At 35.0% G+C, this 18,537-nt stretch overlaps 1 protein-coding gene across 1 annotated transcript in view; it reads left to right on the plus strand.

Annotated features, from left to right (window-relative positions):
• The first annotated feature begins 472 nt into the window (after positions 1 to 472).
• The window catches only part of CFHR5 (complement factor H-related 5), a 36,044-nt gene continuing 17,979 nt past the window's right edge, over positions 473 to 18,537 (plus strand). Inside the window, exons 1-6 of the mRNA XM_011951609.1 lie at positions 473 to 657; positions 5,827 to 6,021; positions 6,907 to 7,083; positions 14,953 to 15,129; positions 16,615 to 16,797; positions 16,920 to 17,099. Coding sequence (XP_011806999.1) covers positions 600 to 657; positions 5,827 to 6,021; positions 6,907 to 7,083; positions 14,953 to 15,129; positions 16,615 to 16,797; positions 16,920 to 17,099 — 970 coding nt within the window. The 5' untranslated portion in view covers positions 473 to 599. The remainder of the gene's footprint in view (positions 658 to 5,826; positions 6,022 to 6,906; positions 7,084 to 14,952; positions 15,130 to 16,614; positions 16,798 to 16,919; positions 17,100 to 18,537) is intronic.

The following is an 18,537-nucleotide window of genomic DNA, read 5'->3' on the forward strand; positions in this document are numbered from 1 at the left end:
ATTTTGAATTATAATTTTGTTCCTTCAAACATTTCAGGAAACATTACTTGGCAAAAATTATTCTTGATTAGACCTTTTATAGTTTATGAAATATTAAAACTGTTAAGAAGGTACCCAATCATTAGTGCCAGTTTTAAAAGGAATTTACAACTACAAAAGTGATGTTGTTGTATTAAGATGAGGACTGATGACTTGCACTTGCTTGCCTTTTGAAACAGCTGAACCCTTGGCTAGAAAAAAATAAATAAATAAAGGCAGGGGAGAGCTTCCTGTCTCCTCTAAACAGTCATTTCTGATTATTCCAAACTCAGAGACTCGGTGACTACAACAAGGAAATTGAACAGCAGTTATTTTGCTCAAATAAACATTACATAATGAATTGAGAATATTATTGTGAAAACACTGATTAGACACTATTTGCTTATTTCACACAACCCTCCATGAACTTTGATATTTTCCACAAAGGGCTTTACTAAAGTAGCTTCCCGTTAGTATACTGAAATACAAAGCCATGCTTATAACTGCTAATGAAAGCAGATTTAAAGCAACACCACCATCACTGGAGTATTTTTAGTTATGTGTGATTGGGACTACCAAGCATGTGGCTTTTATTCAGTGTAATCCTAATCTCATTGGTATCCACTGTTGGGGGAGAAGGTAAGTTGAAAACAGATCCGAATATTTTAGTCCCTTTTCAAATGTATTTATTGATTGTGTGTGTATATGCGTAAGATTATTTTTAAATGAATAAATAGCTGAGGATAATTTGAAGGGGTATCATAATATTCATCTATTTTCTGGAAATATTTTCCAACATGCAATTAGTAGGAAAATAAAATGAAATTAGTTCTCTCCGTTCTCTAGTTTGCAAAGGGTAAATGGTCACCAAATAGAAATGTAAAGAGAAATCAAATGAGAGAAAATCTGCTATAATAAAGGTGATGAATGTAATTCTGCATAAATTCTGCAATGCCACTGACTGGAAAAATCAACCCCAAAAAGATTTGGCCACCTTCAATATGTTTTTTAGAATTTTATTTTCATAGATTTGATAATTTAAATTTCAAATGTTATTAGAATGAAGGAATTCTCATTTCAGTCTAATTATAATTCAACAGGGAAATATATTTTAATGAAACAATAGAAAATATTATTTTTATATGTAAAGCAGTGAACTGCCAAAAAATTGTTTCTTCTGAGCTCTTCCACAAATTTCAAAATTGAAATAATATATCACCTCTTTATTAATACTGTATACTGGTTCTTATAACATTATAAACTATCCCATTTTATTTCATGTGAAAATTAAAGCCACCATATCAAAATAATTGCAAACAAAATCTCTAACAGGGTCTAGAATACTGATTAAACTATGTGTGTACATGGAGTTTCAATCATTGTGCTATATTCTTTGATTTCCAGAAAGTTTTTCTTTTACTGCTTTACTGCTTTCTAATGTTTACAGATCTTTAAAATTTTTTGAACACTTTCTTCTCAGTCCTGACATAAGAGAAAAATATGAACAATAAAATACTTTCTTTTTAAGATATGCCCTTACAAATGTGGCAAAACATTATTTCTATGGGCCTGAAATTCATTTAATTTTGTTTTCACTTTTAGTACTGAGTCGTAATCACAAGAGTGCGTTTGTATGAGTATATTTGATTTTTCTTAAGTCTGTGTTTATGATATTTATTAAGTGGCTTAAACATCTGTTACAAATGGCATTACACAAGGATTTCTAAATGGGGGTGGAAGCAGACGAAGGTAAGTGAAAATTATAAGGATAATATGTAGAATTTTGACAATTCCTAATCCAACAAAAAAGTTTCAAGCTTCAGTCCAGTCCCAGGATAAACTTTAGCGAAATTCTGTCTAAAAATTGTCTAGGTGTTAAATGACAGGTAAGTGTGCGTTACACTTTTATTTTGGTGTCTATTTAGAAACTGGCCAAACAGCAGAAATAACACATGAAAGCAACACTTTTGTACAAATAGAAAACTGCATGCTTCCAGTAGCAAAACATTATTCAAACAATACATTGTGCTTCATGCTGCAGCAAAGAAGCTGGAAAGAATATGACAACCACGCCCTCGCCTCACTACTACTTAGAATGTCCTAAAAGAAAAGCAAAATGTAAATAGGCAAATAAATTGCAAGGTTTTATATACAGGTGATTGTGTGTGTGTATGTGTGTGTGTGTGTATGTACACTCATGCATCACTTAATGATAGGAAAACGTTCTGAGAAGTATGTCTTTAGGCAGTTTTGTCCTCCTGCAAACATCACAGAGTGTATTTACACAAATCTAGATTGTATAGCCTACTACCTAACTAGGCTATATGGCCTGTCACTCCTAGACTGCAAACCTGTACAACATGTTACTGTACTGAATACTGTGGGCAATTGTAGCACAAATGTAAGAATGTGTTTATCTCAACATAGAAAAGGTACAATAAAAATACAATAGAAAATATTAAGAATGGCAGACTTGCATAGGGCTCTTACCATCAACAGGGTTTGCAGGACTGAAAGTTGTTCTGGGTAAGTCACTGAGTGAGTGGTGTGCCAATATAAAGGCTTAGCACATTACCATACACTGCTGTAAACTTCATAAACACTGAATACTTGAGCTAGAGTAAATTTATTTTATTTGTATATTTATTTCAATATTTTGGGGGGGAGCAGGTGGTTTTTGGTTACATGGATAAGTTCTTTAGTGCTAGTTACTGAGCTTTTGGTGCACCCAGGATAGACTAAATTTATTTCAAAAACTTTTCTTCAATAATATATTAATTTATGGTAAGCTTTTTACTTTATCAACTGAAAATTTTTTAACTTGTAACTGTTTTGATACATTTAGCTTAAAACACACCCTGCATAGATGTACAGAATATTTTTTCTTTCTATTCTTATTCTGTAAGATTTTATCTTTTAAATATTTTATTTACCTTCTACACCTTTTTGTTAAAAATTGACACAAACACACACATTAACCTCAGCCTGCAAAGGATCAGGATCATCAGTACCACTGTCTTCCTCCTCCGCTTTTGTTCCACTAGAAGGTCTTCAGGGCAGTAACACACATGGAGCTGTCCTCTCCTACGATAACAAAGGTTTCTTCTGGAACAGTTCCTGAAGGACCTGCCTGAGGATGTTTTACAGTTATTTTTTTAAATGAGTAGAAGTGAACTATAAAATAATGATAACAACTATAGTACATTAAATACATTAACCAGTACCATGGTCATTTATTATCATTATCAAGTATTATGTGCTATATATAATTGTGTGTGCTATTGTTTATATGACTGGCAATGCAGTAGGTTTGTTTATACCAGCATCACCACAAACATGTGAGTAATGCATTGGACTGTGATGTTGTGGTGGTCATCAGTTGATAGGAATTTTTCAGCTACTTTATAATCTTATGGGACCACTGCGATATAAGTGATCTGTCGCTGACCAAAATGTCATTATGTGGTAAATGACTATATGTCTGTATATATGTGTGTGTGTATGTGTGTGTACATATATACATATATATATATATATATATATATATGTCCCAGAAGAAATGTATTCATAGTATTCTATCAGAATGTTGAGACAAGGAAAATTATTTTCTGCTTTTGAAGTGGGTGATTGTGTAATGGCAAGCTTGCAAAAGGACGATAACACTCTTAGCTAGCACCATTGCGGATGTACACAATGGTTATACAATGCATGTTGTAGAGCAAGTTCTGAAGGATAGGTAGAATACAACTGGATGATGAGAACAAAGTTATTCTGGATAGTGAAGAATATGTAGCACAAATGTATGAAAATCAAGTACTGTAACTGCAATTTTCGAGGAACAAAGGATATTTAAAAGGAGTTATGATAGATTAATACTATCAAGACACGAGGGAGTCTTTCCCTCAATATCTTCTCCAAAACTATCTAATGTCAATTTTTAAACAGATAATAAATTTAAGGTTTCACAAGGTTAAATACCACAAGAATTATTTCAAATATTGTGCAACATTAAATATTACTTCTAGGTAGATAAAAAAGAGAAATTTCCCTCGATTGTCACCTGAATTTCTGCATGCTTTTTCTAAATAAGGTGAGAAACAAACAATTTCTTACGCAGCAATGCTATATTGAGAAAATATCTTGAGCTAAAAAATGAGCACACTATATTGAGGAAATATCTTGAGCTAAAAAAGCATTCAAAGATAAAGTACATCAAATCCATAGAATGTACTGTATCAAGAGTAAACCCCAATGTAAACTATGGACTTTGAATGACAATAATATTGATGGGGAAGGGGGCTAATCATGTGGCAGGAAAGAGGAAGTGTTATATAGGAAATCTCTGTAACTTCCACTCAATTTTACTGTGAAAAAACTGTAAATAAAAATTAAGTCTAATAAAAAATATGTGTATACATATAAAATATATATACACAAAAAATAGAGTCAAAACATGAAGATTTCACCCATTTTCTACATTGTTTTAATATATCTTGCACCACAGTGGGTATGGATGTATGTGTAAGTGTCTATATACATATATCCAGTAGTATCCTCAGTATCCTTAGTATCCTCAAGGAATTGTTCCAGGACTCTTTTCACCCCCGGCAGATAACAAAATCCACAGATGCTCAAGTCTCTAAGAGAGAGTGGTGTAGTATTTGCATATAACATATACACATCCTGCCATATAATTTAAACAATCTTTAGATTATTTATAACATCTAATATAATGTAAATACCATATACATAATTATTATATTGTATTTTAAATTGCATTATTTTATCATTTTATTATCTTTTTATTGTTTTTTCTTTTTCAGATGTTTTGGACCTGCAGTATAACAAACATTTATATATACAGCATTTACCAGAATTTAGCTCTAATTTTATCTTGGTTGAGTTGTTATTAGTGATTTTCTTATACCTCTAAATTATTTCCACAAAAACTATATAAACTTTGTAACCAGAAAGTAATCAGAATATTAATAAACAAAAAATCAAATTACCTGCCCAACATTTTTACTCCACCAGAAAAAAAAAAGGACATATTTTTCTGGTGGAGATACCTATGACATTCGATGAGTACAGAAAAAGAAAGAAATCTGAGAGCTGAGGGTAATCCTATCACTCCTCTACTGTACACTAGGCTGATCAGGGAGATTTGCCACTCTTACAGTCTGCCTTCATTCTTAAATTGTTATGTGAGGATATTGTTCTTGAAGACATTGCAGAAGAGTTCAGATTTCATATCACTCCAAAATATAAATTTTATATTCATTAACAATGACCTCCTGGGTCCGGCATGGTGGCTCACGCCTGTAATCCCGGCACTTTAGGAGGCCAAGGTGCATGGATCACCTGAGGTCAGGAGTTCAAGACCAGCCTGGCCAATATGGTGAAATCTTGTCTCTACTAAAAATACAAAAAAATTAGTCGGGTGTAGTGGCAGGCACCTGTAATCTCAGGTACTCAGGAGGCTGAGGCAGGAGAATCGCTTGAACCTGGGAAGTGGAGGATGCAGTGAGCCAAGATTTGCATGATTGCACTTCAGCCTAGGCAGCAAGAGTGAAACCTGAAACTCCCTCTCAAAAAAAAAAAAAAAAAAAATGACCTCCTTAAATACTCTTGTATTCTTATTTAGTGATCTTTCTTCATTCCAAATTAGTACACTGGAAAGCATTTAAGCTAAACGCATTTAAGTTGAATGAAAAACAAAACTACAAATGAGATGATTAAAATATAATCTAGTAATTCATTAATGTAGCTTTTTATTTAATTCTTCAGTTTTGTGTTATTTTTTCCCAGCAAAACTTTGTGATTTTCCAAAAATACGCCATGGATTTCTGTATGATGAAGAAAATTATAAGCCATTTTCCCAAGTTCCTATAGGGGAAGTTTTCTATTACTCCTGTGAATATAATTTTGTGTCTCCGTCAAAATCTTTTTGGACTCGCATAACATGCACACAAAAAGGATGGTCACCAACACCAAAGTGTCTCAGTGAGTAAATGCCTTGTTCATTAAATGGATGTCATTCAGTGAATAAAGAAGGATGTGCCAGACAAGATCATAAGGTCTTGATAATCACAGGGGCAGTGACCAGAGGAGCTGCAAAGATGGGAGATGTAGTCCTCCTATTTTGAGATGCCTCCTATGATAATCAATGGAGAATAAATGTATCAACTGTCTTGCATTACCTGGAAATGTTCTACATGTTGAAATATATTAATTTTTTAGACTGATGATTAATGTATTTGACTGCTAATATTTCTTTACTAATATTCATTTGGCAGCAACCTGATTATAGTTTTCCTTTAAAATAAGTCATTTTGTATAGATATTCTGTTTTGAATTTACCATTCTCTTACATATTGCAAGGTAAGGTTTGGTATTTTAACTTTTATATTTTCAATAAATCATTTATTTGGTCCTTCAAAGTGTAGCTATATTAATACTTCAATAAATATAGAGACCAGACTCCAATGACAACAGGTGTATTAAAAAAGAAAAACAATGGGAGAGAGACTAGATGAGGCAATAAAGGACACAGTAATGATCTTTCTCCTTTTGTAAGAAACGTTTATGAGAATTGCGAGAAATATTTATATGAAGATATGGTTTTGTCCCTAGAAGAGTTTATAAACACAAGATATTTTGTTATAAAAACCATACAGTAACAATATGAAATATTAACTTTCTTTTATATGTACATATATAGAAACAAAAAATATATTTCATCATTTATACATTAGCATGACTGTATTATTTTGAAAATATTTACACATTATGTCAGTTTTCAAAGTTTTCCTTTCTTAATAAAATATTTTAAAATGCACTTTTTTTTACTACTTCCATCTTGTACATTAATCAATTTTTGGTCCTTAGGAATGTGTTCCTTTCCTTTTGTGAAAAATGGTCATTCTGAATCTTCAGGACAAATACATCTGGAAGGTGATACTGTACAAATTGTTTGCAACACAGGATACAGCCTTCAAAACAAGGAGAAAAGCATTTCATGTGTAGAACGGGGCTGGTCCGCTCCTCCCAAATGCAGCTTCACTAGTAAGCAAAATACTGCTCTCTCAGTTTTGCTAATTATTTAAAGAAATAAGTCTATTGTTTATAGATTAAATATAGGTTAAATATAGGTTTCACCACGTTAAATATAGGTTTCACCACTACTTCTATCATTATTTATTTGATTTTCAGTTCCAATTTTGTCTAAGTAGATGTGCAATAACATCGTTTGCCTACCTACATAAATCAAATGTACATAAGAAGAAGAAATATTAGAGAAGAGTGCACTTTGAAGATATTCCATTAATGTAACACCTGTTTGTTGTTTATATTATCAAGTTAGTTCACAATAAATGGTTACAAAACTGAGGTATTAAAGTGCAAATAAGTCCAATTACAGTTAAAATGTCTTATAAGGAAGTTTTTAGTATTTATCTTTATTTAAATTAATATGTTTGAGCCAACAAATCATTTTCTAAGTTGCAAAAAGTCCGTACTTCTGAGAGGTATGTTTATTTGTGAGCAGCTTAGAACTTGGAAAAGGATTCTTTCGGAAATCTATGGTATAAATGATGGCAACTCCCAGTCCTGTGTGAACTCTTGTAATTCTTCGTCTTTACAGTTCTTCAGGTAATTGTTCTTTGCCCATCCCAATGCGATTCCATTCTGTGCTTGCACAGCTCAGTATTCAACCAAAAACTTGAGGAAACTTCCACAGCTCTTTCTCTTCATAATACTTTCTCTCTGCTACTATGTCCAGTAACTTCTGGCCACCATAGTCTCCAAGACTGACCTTACTAGTCTCAACTAAAGAAGACCACACTGCATTCTTCCTGGGTTTTCCCTCCTTGCACAGTCCAGAAAAGGCCTCCCAACACACAGCTGGGGCTGTCATTGACTTTGCTTTATTATTTTGAGGTATTGAGGGTTTTTTCCTTTTCTCAGTCATCACGGTCCTGTACTGGGTGATTTCCAGCATTCTGAAAATAAATTTTGTAAAATTTTCTAAAGTTTTTTTCAGTGGGATGATATGTTGATAGCAACTACTCCATCCTATCAGGAAATAAAATCTATGGTATGTTTTTCAAAAGATGATATGTTATCAAATATTATTATACATCTTCAATTCTTAAATTTAAACCTCTAGAGCCGGGCACAGTGATGTGCACCCATAGTCCCCACCACTGGCAAGGCTGAAGCAGGAGTTCAATGCTGCAGTGAGTTATGACTGCACCAGGGCACTCCAACATGGGCAACAGAGTGAGAGAACCTTCCCCACTAGAAAAACAAAACAAAGTAAAGCAAAATGAAATTTGAACCTCTAGAAATGGAGTCTTTTAAAACAGCTGGAACTGTGATACTTTTTCAGTAAACAGTTAAGTCCTGGTCTCTTTCAATTACAAGGGGTTAAAACATTATTAACATTTGCAAAAAGAAATAAAATAACAAATGTTACCAAAACTAGAAAATTCCAGTGATTGAAAAGAGTTCAAAATTTATAGGCTTCAATTATGGTATAAATATTTCCACACTTTCTCTTGTCCATACCTATTCATGTCATGAACAAGCTCTCTTCATTTTGAGAGATGATGGCTATTGTCAGCCCAACAATTATGTTTTAGAAGCTTGACAAATTAAGTTTGGCCAGCTGTAACCCATACAAGCTGGCTCTGTGTGCAGTCTGTAAGATTTTGTTAGTCTTTGAACAATTCGGTTGCTTTGTGACACAAAAAATATCTAAGACTTAAGTCATGTTTCCACTGCCCTGGAACTGGAATCGGTCATACCTCCAATAAGTCCTGGTTCCATTTAGTGGGCAATGACATTTAGAAACTAAGTTGTCAGAATAAACTTGTTTCAAAATTTGGCAGATTTTATTTAGTCAGAAAAAGCACATCTTGTTGTTCAGGTTCTCAGAATATTGCTACCTTTCCCTTTCTGCCCGTTGCTTACTCCAAAAGCACAAGACAACATATTGAGTTTATCAGAGTAGACAGATGAAGTCAGAGTCTCCAAAGTGGAAGAATTCAGCAGAATACTCTATGTCCAAGGTTGAATGATAGCTCACGAACACCATGGAGAGTTAATAAAGTTTCAGGGCAACTAGACTCCTGACGATAGCTTAGCGGCACAGTCTGTTTTTTCATGTGAGGTAACATCTTACAAGTTATGGTAATCCATGTTGCAGGGATTAGTAGAGTGCCATATCTAGGGGTCGTTATTCCGTTTACACCACCATGCAATAACAATATACGAATAAAGCAGCTGGAAATCCTACAACGGCCAAGATCAATTATTTTCTTTTTTTATATATACTTTAAGTTCTAGGGTACATGTGCACAACATGCAGGTTTGTTACATAGGTAAACATGTGCCATATTGGTTTGCTGCACCCATTAACCCGTGATTTACATTAGGTATTTCTCCTAATGCTATCCCTCCCCGTACCTCCCATCCCACAACAGGCCCCAGTGTGTGATGTTCCCCACCCTGTGTCCAAGTGTTCTCATTGTTCAATTCCCACCTGTGCATGAGAACTTGCAGGGTTTGGTTTTCTGTCCTTGTGATAGTTTGCTCAGAATGATGGTTTCCAGCTTCATCCATGACCTTGCAAAGGACAAGAACCCATCCTTTTTTATGGCTGCATAGTATTCCATGGTGTATATGTGCCACATTTTCTTAATCCAGTCTATCATTCATGGACATTTGGGTTGGTTCCAAGTCTTTGCTATTGTGAATACAAGCACAATAAACATACATGTGCATGTGTCTTTATAGCAGCATGATTTATAATCCTATGGGTATATATATACCCAGTAATGAGATCACTGGGTCAAATAGTATTTCTAGTTCTAGATCCTTGAGGAATCGCTACACTGTCTACCACAATGGTTGAACTAGTTTGCACTCCCACCAGCAGTGCAAAAGTGTTCCTATTTCACCACATCCTTTCTAGCATCTGTTGTTTCCTGACTTTTTAATGATTGCCATTCTAACTGGTGTGAGATGGTATCTCATTGTGGTTTTTATTTGCGTTTCTCTGATGTCCAGTGATGATGAGCATTTTTTCAGGTGTCTGTTGGCTGAATAAATGTCTTCTTTTAAGAAGTGTCTGTTCATATCCTTTGCCCACTTTTTGATGGGGTTATATTTCTCTTGTAGATTTGTTTAAGTTCTTTGTAGATTCTGGCTATTAGTCCTTTGTCAGATGGGCAAATTGCAAAAATTTTCTCCCATTCTGTAGGTTGCCTGTTCACCCTGGTGGTAGCTTCTTTTGCTGTGCAGAAAGCTCTTTACTTTAATTAGATCTCATTTGTCTATTTTGGTTTTTGTTGCCATTGCTTTTGGTGTTTTAGTCATGAAGACCTTGCACATGCCTATGTCCTGAATGGTAAAGCCTAGGTTTTCTTCTAGGGTTTTCATGGTTTTTAGGTCTGACATTTAAGTCTTTATTCCATCTTGAATTAATTTTTGTATAAGGTGTAAGGAAGGGACACAGTTTCACCTTTCTACATATGGCTAGCCAGTTTTCCCGGCACCATTTATTGAATAGGGAATCCTTTCCCCATTTCCTGTTTTTGTCAAGTTTGTCAAAGATCAGATGGTTGTAGATGTCTAGGGTTATTTCTGAGGCCTCTGCTCTGTTCCATTGGTCTATATCTCTGTTTTGGTACTGTACCATGCTGTTTTGGTTACTGTAGCCATGTAGTATAGTTTGAAGTCAGGTAGCATGATGCCTCCAGCTTTGTTCTTTTGGCTTAGGATTGTCTTGGCAATGCGGGGTCTTTTTTAGTTCCATATGAACTTTAAAGTAGTTTTATCCAATTCTGTGAAGAAAGTTAGTGGTAGCTTGATGGGGATGGCATTGAATCTATAAATTACCTTGGGTAGTATGGCCATTTTCATGATATTGATTTTTCCTATCCATGAGCATGGAATGTTCTTCCATTTGTTTTTGTCCTCTTTTATTTCATTGAACAGTGGTTTGTAGTTCTCCTTGAAGAGGTCCTTCACATCCCTTGTAAGTTGGATTCCTAGGTATTTTATTCTCTTTGAAGTAATTGAGAAAGGGAGTTCACTCATGATTTGGCTCTCTGTTTGTCTGTTATGAGTGTATAGGAATGGTTGTGATTTTTGCACACTGATTTTGTATCCTGAGACTTTGCTGAAGTTGCTTATCAGCTTAAGGAGATTTTGGACTGAGACGATGGGATTTTCTAATTATACAATCATGTCATCTGCAAACAGAGACAATTTGACTTACTTTTTTCCTAATTGAATAACCTTTGTTTCTTTCTCTTGCCTGATTGCCCTGGCCAGAACTTCCAACACTATGTTGAATAGGAGTGATGAGAGAGGGCATCCCTGTCTTGTGCCGGTTTTCAAAGGGAATGCTTCCAGATTTTTCCCATTCAGCATGATATTGACTGTGGGTTTGTCATAAATAGCTCTTATTATTTTGAGATATGTTCCATCAGTACTTAGTTTACTGAGAGTTTTTAGCATGAAGGGCTGTTGAATTTTGTCAAAGGCCTTTTCTGCATCTATTGAGATAATCATGTGTTTTTTTGTCATTGGTTCTGTTTATGTGATGGATTACATTTACTGGTTTGCCTATGTTGAACCAGCCTTGCATCCCAGGGATGAAGCCGACTTGATCATGGTTGATAAGCCTTTTGATGTGCTACTGGATTCAGTTTGCCAGTATTTTACTGAGGATTTGTGCATTGATGTTCATCAAGGATATTGGTCTAAAATTATCTTTTTTTGTTGTGTCTCTGCTAGGCTTTGGTATCAGGATGATGTTGGCCTCATAGACTAAGTTAGGGAGGATTCCCTCTTTTTCTATTGATTGCAATAGCTTCAGAAGGAATGGTACCAGCTCCTCCTTGGGGGTTGGGGAAGTTCTCCTGGATAATATCCTGAAGAGTGTTTTCCAAGTTGATTCCATTCTCCCCTTCACTTTCAGGTACACCAATCAAATGTAGATTTGGTCTTTTCACGTAGTGCCATATTTCTTGGAGGCTTTGTTCATTTCTTTTTACTCTTTTCTCTCTAAACTTCTCTTCTTTCTTTATTTCATTAATTTGATCTTCAATCACTGATACGCTTTCTTCTACCTTATCAAATCAACTACTGAAGCTTGTGCATGCATCACGTATTTCTCATGTCATGGTTTTCAGCTCCATCAGGTCATTTAAGGTCTACTCTACACTGTTTATTCTAGTTAGCCATTCTTCTAGTATTTTTTCAAGGTTTTTAGCTTCCTTGCAATGGATTTGAACATCCTCCTTTAGCTTGGAGAAGTTTGTTGTTATGAGCCTTCTGAAGCCTACTTCCGTCAGCGCATCAAAGTCATTCTCTGTCCAGCTTTGTTCTATTGCTAGTGAGGAGCTGTTATCCTTTGGAGGAGAAGAGGCACTCCAGTTTTTAGAATTTTCAGCTTTTCTGCTCTGGTTTCTCCCCATTTCTGTGGTTTTATCTACCTTTGGTCTTTGATGTTGGTGATGTACAGATGGAGTTTTGTTGTGGATGCCCTTTTTGTGGATGTTGCTGCTATATCTTTCTGTTTGTTAGTTTTCCTTCTAACAGTCAGGTCCCTCAGCTGCAGTTCTGTAGGATTTTACTAGAGGTCCACTCCAGACACTGTTTGCCTGGGTATCACCAGCAGAGGCTGCAGAACAGCAAATATTGCAGAACAGCAAAGATTGCTGCCTGCTCCTTCTTCTGGAAGCTTCATTCCAGCGGGGTACCCACCTGTATGAGGTGTCAGTTGGCCCCTACTGGGAGGTGTCTCCCAGTTAGGCCACATATGGGACAAGGACCCACTTGAGGAGGCAGTCTGTCCTTTCTCAGAGCTCAAGCACTGTGCTGGGAGAATCACTGCTCTCTTCAGAGTTGTCAGACAAGGACATTTAAGTCTGCAGAAGTTTCTGCTGCCTTTTGTTCAGCTATGCCCTGCCCCCAGGGATGGAGTTTACACAAGCAGCAGGCCTTGCTGAGCTGCAGTGGTCTCTGCCCAGTTCAAGCTTCCCCAGCTGCTTTGTTTACCTACTCAAGCCTCATCAATGACGGACGCCCCTCCCCCTGCCAGGCTGCTGCATCACAGGTCAATCTCAGACTACTGCACTAGCAGTGAGCAAGCCTCTGTGGGCATGGTACCCACCAAGCCAGGCACAGGATACAGTCTCCTGGTGTGCCATTTGCTAAGACCACTGAAAAAGCACAGTATTTGTGCATGAGTGTTCCGATTTTCCAGGTACAGTCTGTCACAGCTTCCCTGGGCTAGGAAAGGGAAATCCCCCAACCCCTTGCACTTCCCCAGGAGGCAATGCCCCACACTGCTTTGGCTTCCCCTCCATTGGCTGCACCCATTGTCCAACCAGTCCCAGTGAGATGAATCAGGTACCTCAGTTGGAAATGCAGAAATCACCCATCTCCTGCATCTATCACGCTGGAAGCTGCAGGCCAGAGCTGTTCCTATTCAGCCATCTTAGAACGGAATCAAGATCAATTATTTTCAATGGCATTTTGTCTTTAACAATTAGATTTTAAAAAAAGACTATAAACAACCAAGAAAGAGCTGCTATGCAAAATACTGGAATAAAAACAGAGATTTAGGGATACACATTTTATTTTATTGAAATAAGGCACATTCTCTTGGGATTTGCTCAAGTAAACTGTGATCAATACATTAAAGTGCCAATAACAGTACATAAAACTAGCTAGTTCGAAAATATTTATGAGATTATTAGTTAGAAAATATTTCAATTCTATTTTTGTGTATGCTTGATCTCTTCAGATTATTTCTTTTGTCTTGAATGTCAATTAATTTTACATAAGAATATATAATTGTATAAACTACCCTTTAATGAAAGATTATTAAATAAGAAAACTACACACATATTCATATACGTATCCATTTCTAATTGAATCAGAATATATTCATAATGAGTTAGTTTTTACAAACATATTAGTGATAGAGTTGAGTATAATGGAAAGATTCAAAAAACCTAGATGGGTTTTTTAAAAGTCTTTGATATTTAGTTACCCTTTTGTAAAATTGGGAATAATTTGCTTTTTAATATTCCCCTCAACTTAACATTTATTAGTTGTATCCTGTTTTGGTGTTTCACATATCTACTTTTTTTTGAGATAGGGTCTCACTCTGTCCCCCAGGCTGGAGTGTAGTGGTGCCATCTCGGCTCACTGCAACCTCCGCCTCCTGGGTTCAAGTGATTCTCCTGTCTCAGCCTCCCTAATAGTTGGGACTACAGGCACCCACTACTGTGCCTGGCTAATTTTTGCATTTTCAGTAGAGACAGGTTTTTAACATGTTTGCCAGGATGATCTCGAACTCCTGACCTCAGGTGATCCACCCACCTTGGGCACCCAAAGTGCTGGGATTACAGACATGACCCACTGTGTCAGGCCCACATATCTGCTTTTTATACATCTTTTTTTATTTCACAAAAAGTAATTAAATATGTTGCAATTTGATTTTGTTACTTGAAGGATTTTTTTGTGGTTTAAGTGTGAAAAAACTTTCATATTCTGTATTATAAACAAATAATGTTATTAAACTTATTTATTAAACAACAAAATTAAAACTCATACTGCTAATTAAACAAATGAAATAATTTACTGTATTAGTAACTTCACAGACTTTCTTATTACAATCCTGAAGAGATTCTCCTAAAAAATGTTACCTTGCTGCAATTTCCCAATTTGCCTGAGGGGTCTTAGATATATTCGTTGGGTATAAATAATTAGTTTATATGTTTTCTCAAAGGCAAGAATATATTTTATACTCCTCTGTATATGAAGCCCCTTGCATCTTTTTTTCATATAGCACACATTAAATTTGTTTCTGCAATGAAAATTCAATGTATGTTCATTTAATTTTATTTTTAGAAGAAGAATGTCATGTTCCAATTTTAGAAGCAAATGTAGATGCTAAGCCAGAAAAAGAAAGCTACGAAGTTGGAGATGTGTTGAAATTCTCCTGCAGAAAAAATCTTATAAGAGTTGGACCAGATTCAGTTCAATGTTACCAATTTGGGTGGTCACCTAACTTTCCAACATGTAAAGGTCAGTATTTATTTTAGAAGTGATGAAAAAAGAATTTGATTTTTATAATAATGCCTATATATTTTTATTGGAACTTATATTACATCTATAATCTGACAAAGTGGTAAAATGGCAAAGGTAGTATTTTATTTAGAAAGGAGAAAGGGTGTAGCTCTATAGTAATTGAGTTGCATCCATTATTTAGGTGTCCTTAATCAAGGAGTAATTCTACTTCTATGTCTTAAAATATATAATAGGATTTTATGGGTCAAAATATAGTAGCTGGAATTGAGATGTGTTAGGATTTTTCCATCTAGCTCAATAAAAAATTTATACGTTTTAAAAATATTGTATGAACAACATTATATTTTATTAAGTAATTATGAAAATAATCAAGTCATTCCATATATGGATTATTCATTAGAAAACAATGATGATTTGTACCTGCTTCAGATGGCACTATTTTTATCAAAAATGGCTTATCACATTATTTCAAGTATGTATTAGTCCATTTTCACAATGCTGATAAAGACATACCCAAGATTGGGCAATTTACAGAAGAAAGAGTTTTAATGGTCTCACAGTTTCACGTGGCTGGAGAGACCTCACAATCATGGCAGAAGGTGAAAGGTAAATCTCGAATGATGGCAGACATGAGAAGAGAACTTGTGCAGGGAAACCTCCCCTTATAAAACCATCAGATCTCGTGAGACTTATTTACTATCATGAGAATAGCACGGGAAGACTTGCCCCCATAATTTAATTACCTCCCACTAGGTTCTTCCCACAACATGTACGAATTTTGGGAGTTACAATTCAAGATGAGATTTGGGTAAGGACACAGCCAAACCATGTCAAAGTATTTCTAGATATTAATAAAACTTATAATTATACATTGCATATGTATATTATATCACATATTAGATAACTATTTACTTTTATGTAGCATTCAGATTATTGACCTACTTAAAAATCTTCAAGAGTACAGCTTAATATCCTGATTATAATAAACAGCCAACAAAATATTGGTAAAGATGGACAATCAGAATGTTTAAATACAGAGAGGATATAAGATTGTACTAAGAAAATATTATTAATTTGGTGAAATGTAATAAGATATTTTGTATATGTAGGCAAAAGTCTTTATGAGATACCATTCTGAAGAATTTAGGACTAAAATCTCACTGTCATTTACTTTCAATTACTTCACAAAAAATAATTAAATAGGGCAAAGTGTAACATTTTTATATCTAGGTCATCAGTTTATAAGTGTTCAATATGCATTCTTTCTCCTTTCATTTGCTCAAAATTGTTCATGATGAAAAGTGTCAATATTTGAGGAAATGAAAGAAGTCAATACACTATGTACACTGCAAAAAACACATGTCCCCAAAAATAGAAGTGCAATATAAAGGTAATTAATTTCTAAGTCAAAAATATAGTAACTCCACATTTTGCTATACTTATAAGACCATTTAAGCATTATTTATGGTTTCTTTATAATAGGACGAGTACAGTCGTGTGGTCCACCTCCTCAGCTCTCCAATGGTGAAGTTAAGGAGATAAGAAAAGAGGAATATGGACACAATGAAGTAGTTGAATATGATTGCAATCCTAATTTTATAATAAAAGGACCTAAGAAAATACAATGTGTGGATGGAAAATGGACAACTTTACCCACTTGTGTTGGTAAATAAATATTAACATTTAAACAGAACAGTTACTATTACTTTGCACTTACATATAAACACACATGTAAATAGATTTAAAATATTTTCAGATTAAGCATTCATTTTATTACATTTTTTTAGAGCAAGTGAAAACATGTGAATATACACCTGAACTTCAGTATGGTTATGTTCAGCAGTCTGTCCATCCCTATCAACATGGAGTTTCAGTGGAGGTGAATTGCAGAAATGAATATACAATCATTGGAAATAACAAGATTACCTGTATTGACGGACTATGGACAGAGCTTCCTATGTGTGTTGGTGAGAAAACATTCCTAAACTTCATATTTGATTATTTATAATTTCGATTGGGATTGTATAAAGTGTTTAAATCTGGCTAGAATTACAATTTTATTGATACTGACTCTTCCTTTCACAAGTAAAATATGTCAATCCATTTATTCAGGTCTTACATTAAACTTTGCCATATGATTTTATGAATTTCTTGTTATTACTGCACAGATTTCTTCACCAGTTTATATGGGATTTTTCTGGTATGATGAATGGAAACTTTTATTTACTTATATGCTTGAATAATTATACTTTCTATATGCAAGAATGTGATTTAATTGCATTCATTGATTTTGTTTCCAGTAACCTTGTTGAATTTCTGTATTAATTCTTACATTTAATTTGGATATTGTATTTCTACAAATGATGGCAATTTAATCTCTTTTATTTCATTGCTCTAACTCAGTCTTTACCTCAGGATGTTCCAGATAGAGCAACCTAAAAAATAACAGTGTAGCTTGAGTTCTATTAAATTTCAGAGTGTTTGGAGTCCCTCCATAGAAGAAGAGTAGGGGACTAGGACCCAGGAACTAGGCATGATCCTTGCTCTTTCTGTCCCCATAATTCTCTTATTTCTATTCCTAATTTTCTGGTTAGTTTATCAGTTTCCTCCACAGAAGTAGTAAGTAGTAGGTAGTATTAGTCTATCAGCCTGTGTGCTCTACTCTTACCTTGCAGCCTCAGGACTTACAGCCTTGACACTTAAGTACTTGCAGGTTTTCTTCCTGACACCCTCAGATCCTGGCCTCTTTTGTTCTATCTCTAGCAAACTCAATACATTAAAGCCTCTAATTTTGAACTTTAAAGACATGCAGACTTTCTGCTGCTGTTCTCCTTACAGAAACTGAAACAGAACCGCCTCTCTCTCCATCTCGTGGACTTTTGGATTATCAATTGGCCCACCCATTGCTGGGAAAAATTACAGTAGGTGTTGCCACCCGTTGTCCCAGGCAAATACCTGGTCAATGGCCATCCGTGATGACCTATTGTGAGGGAATGTTTTCCACTACCAGGAGCCAGAACTCTGTTATGGGAAGATGTAGATCATATATCTTCATGATCATCAACTTTTATGCAAGGAGTACACAAACATCAACCTCTAGCACCATATGGAATAAATTAAAAATAGAAACTATTGCAGAAAAACACCTATAAGCATAGAAGTAGCAGAGCACACTCTATGTCTCATTATCCCAAACTTTTACACACTAAGGAAAAGGCTCCATAACTATCTACATGTTTATGGGAAACAGGAAAGAAACATAATAATGAGAACTACTTAGACAAGCAAGAGGCTTACTAGGAATGTATGTTCTGAAGCTCAGTCATGTTATTATCAGTGAGTTCTTCCCCTGAGAATACTCTGACTTACTGAGTCAGAGATTTTGCTGAGCTTTTGTTTTTTTTT

This window comes from Colobus angolensis, unplaced genomic scaffold (genome assembly GCF_000951035.1).
Source record: "Colobus angolensis palliatus isolate OR3802 unplaced genomic scaffold, Cang.pa_1.0 Scaffold320, whole genome shotgun sequence".
In the NCBI taxonomy this organism is placed as follows: domain Eukaryota; kingdom Metazoa; phylum Chordata; class Mammalia; order Primates; family Cercopithecidae; genus Colobus; species Colobus angolensis.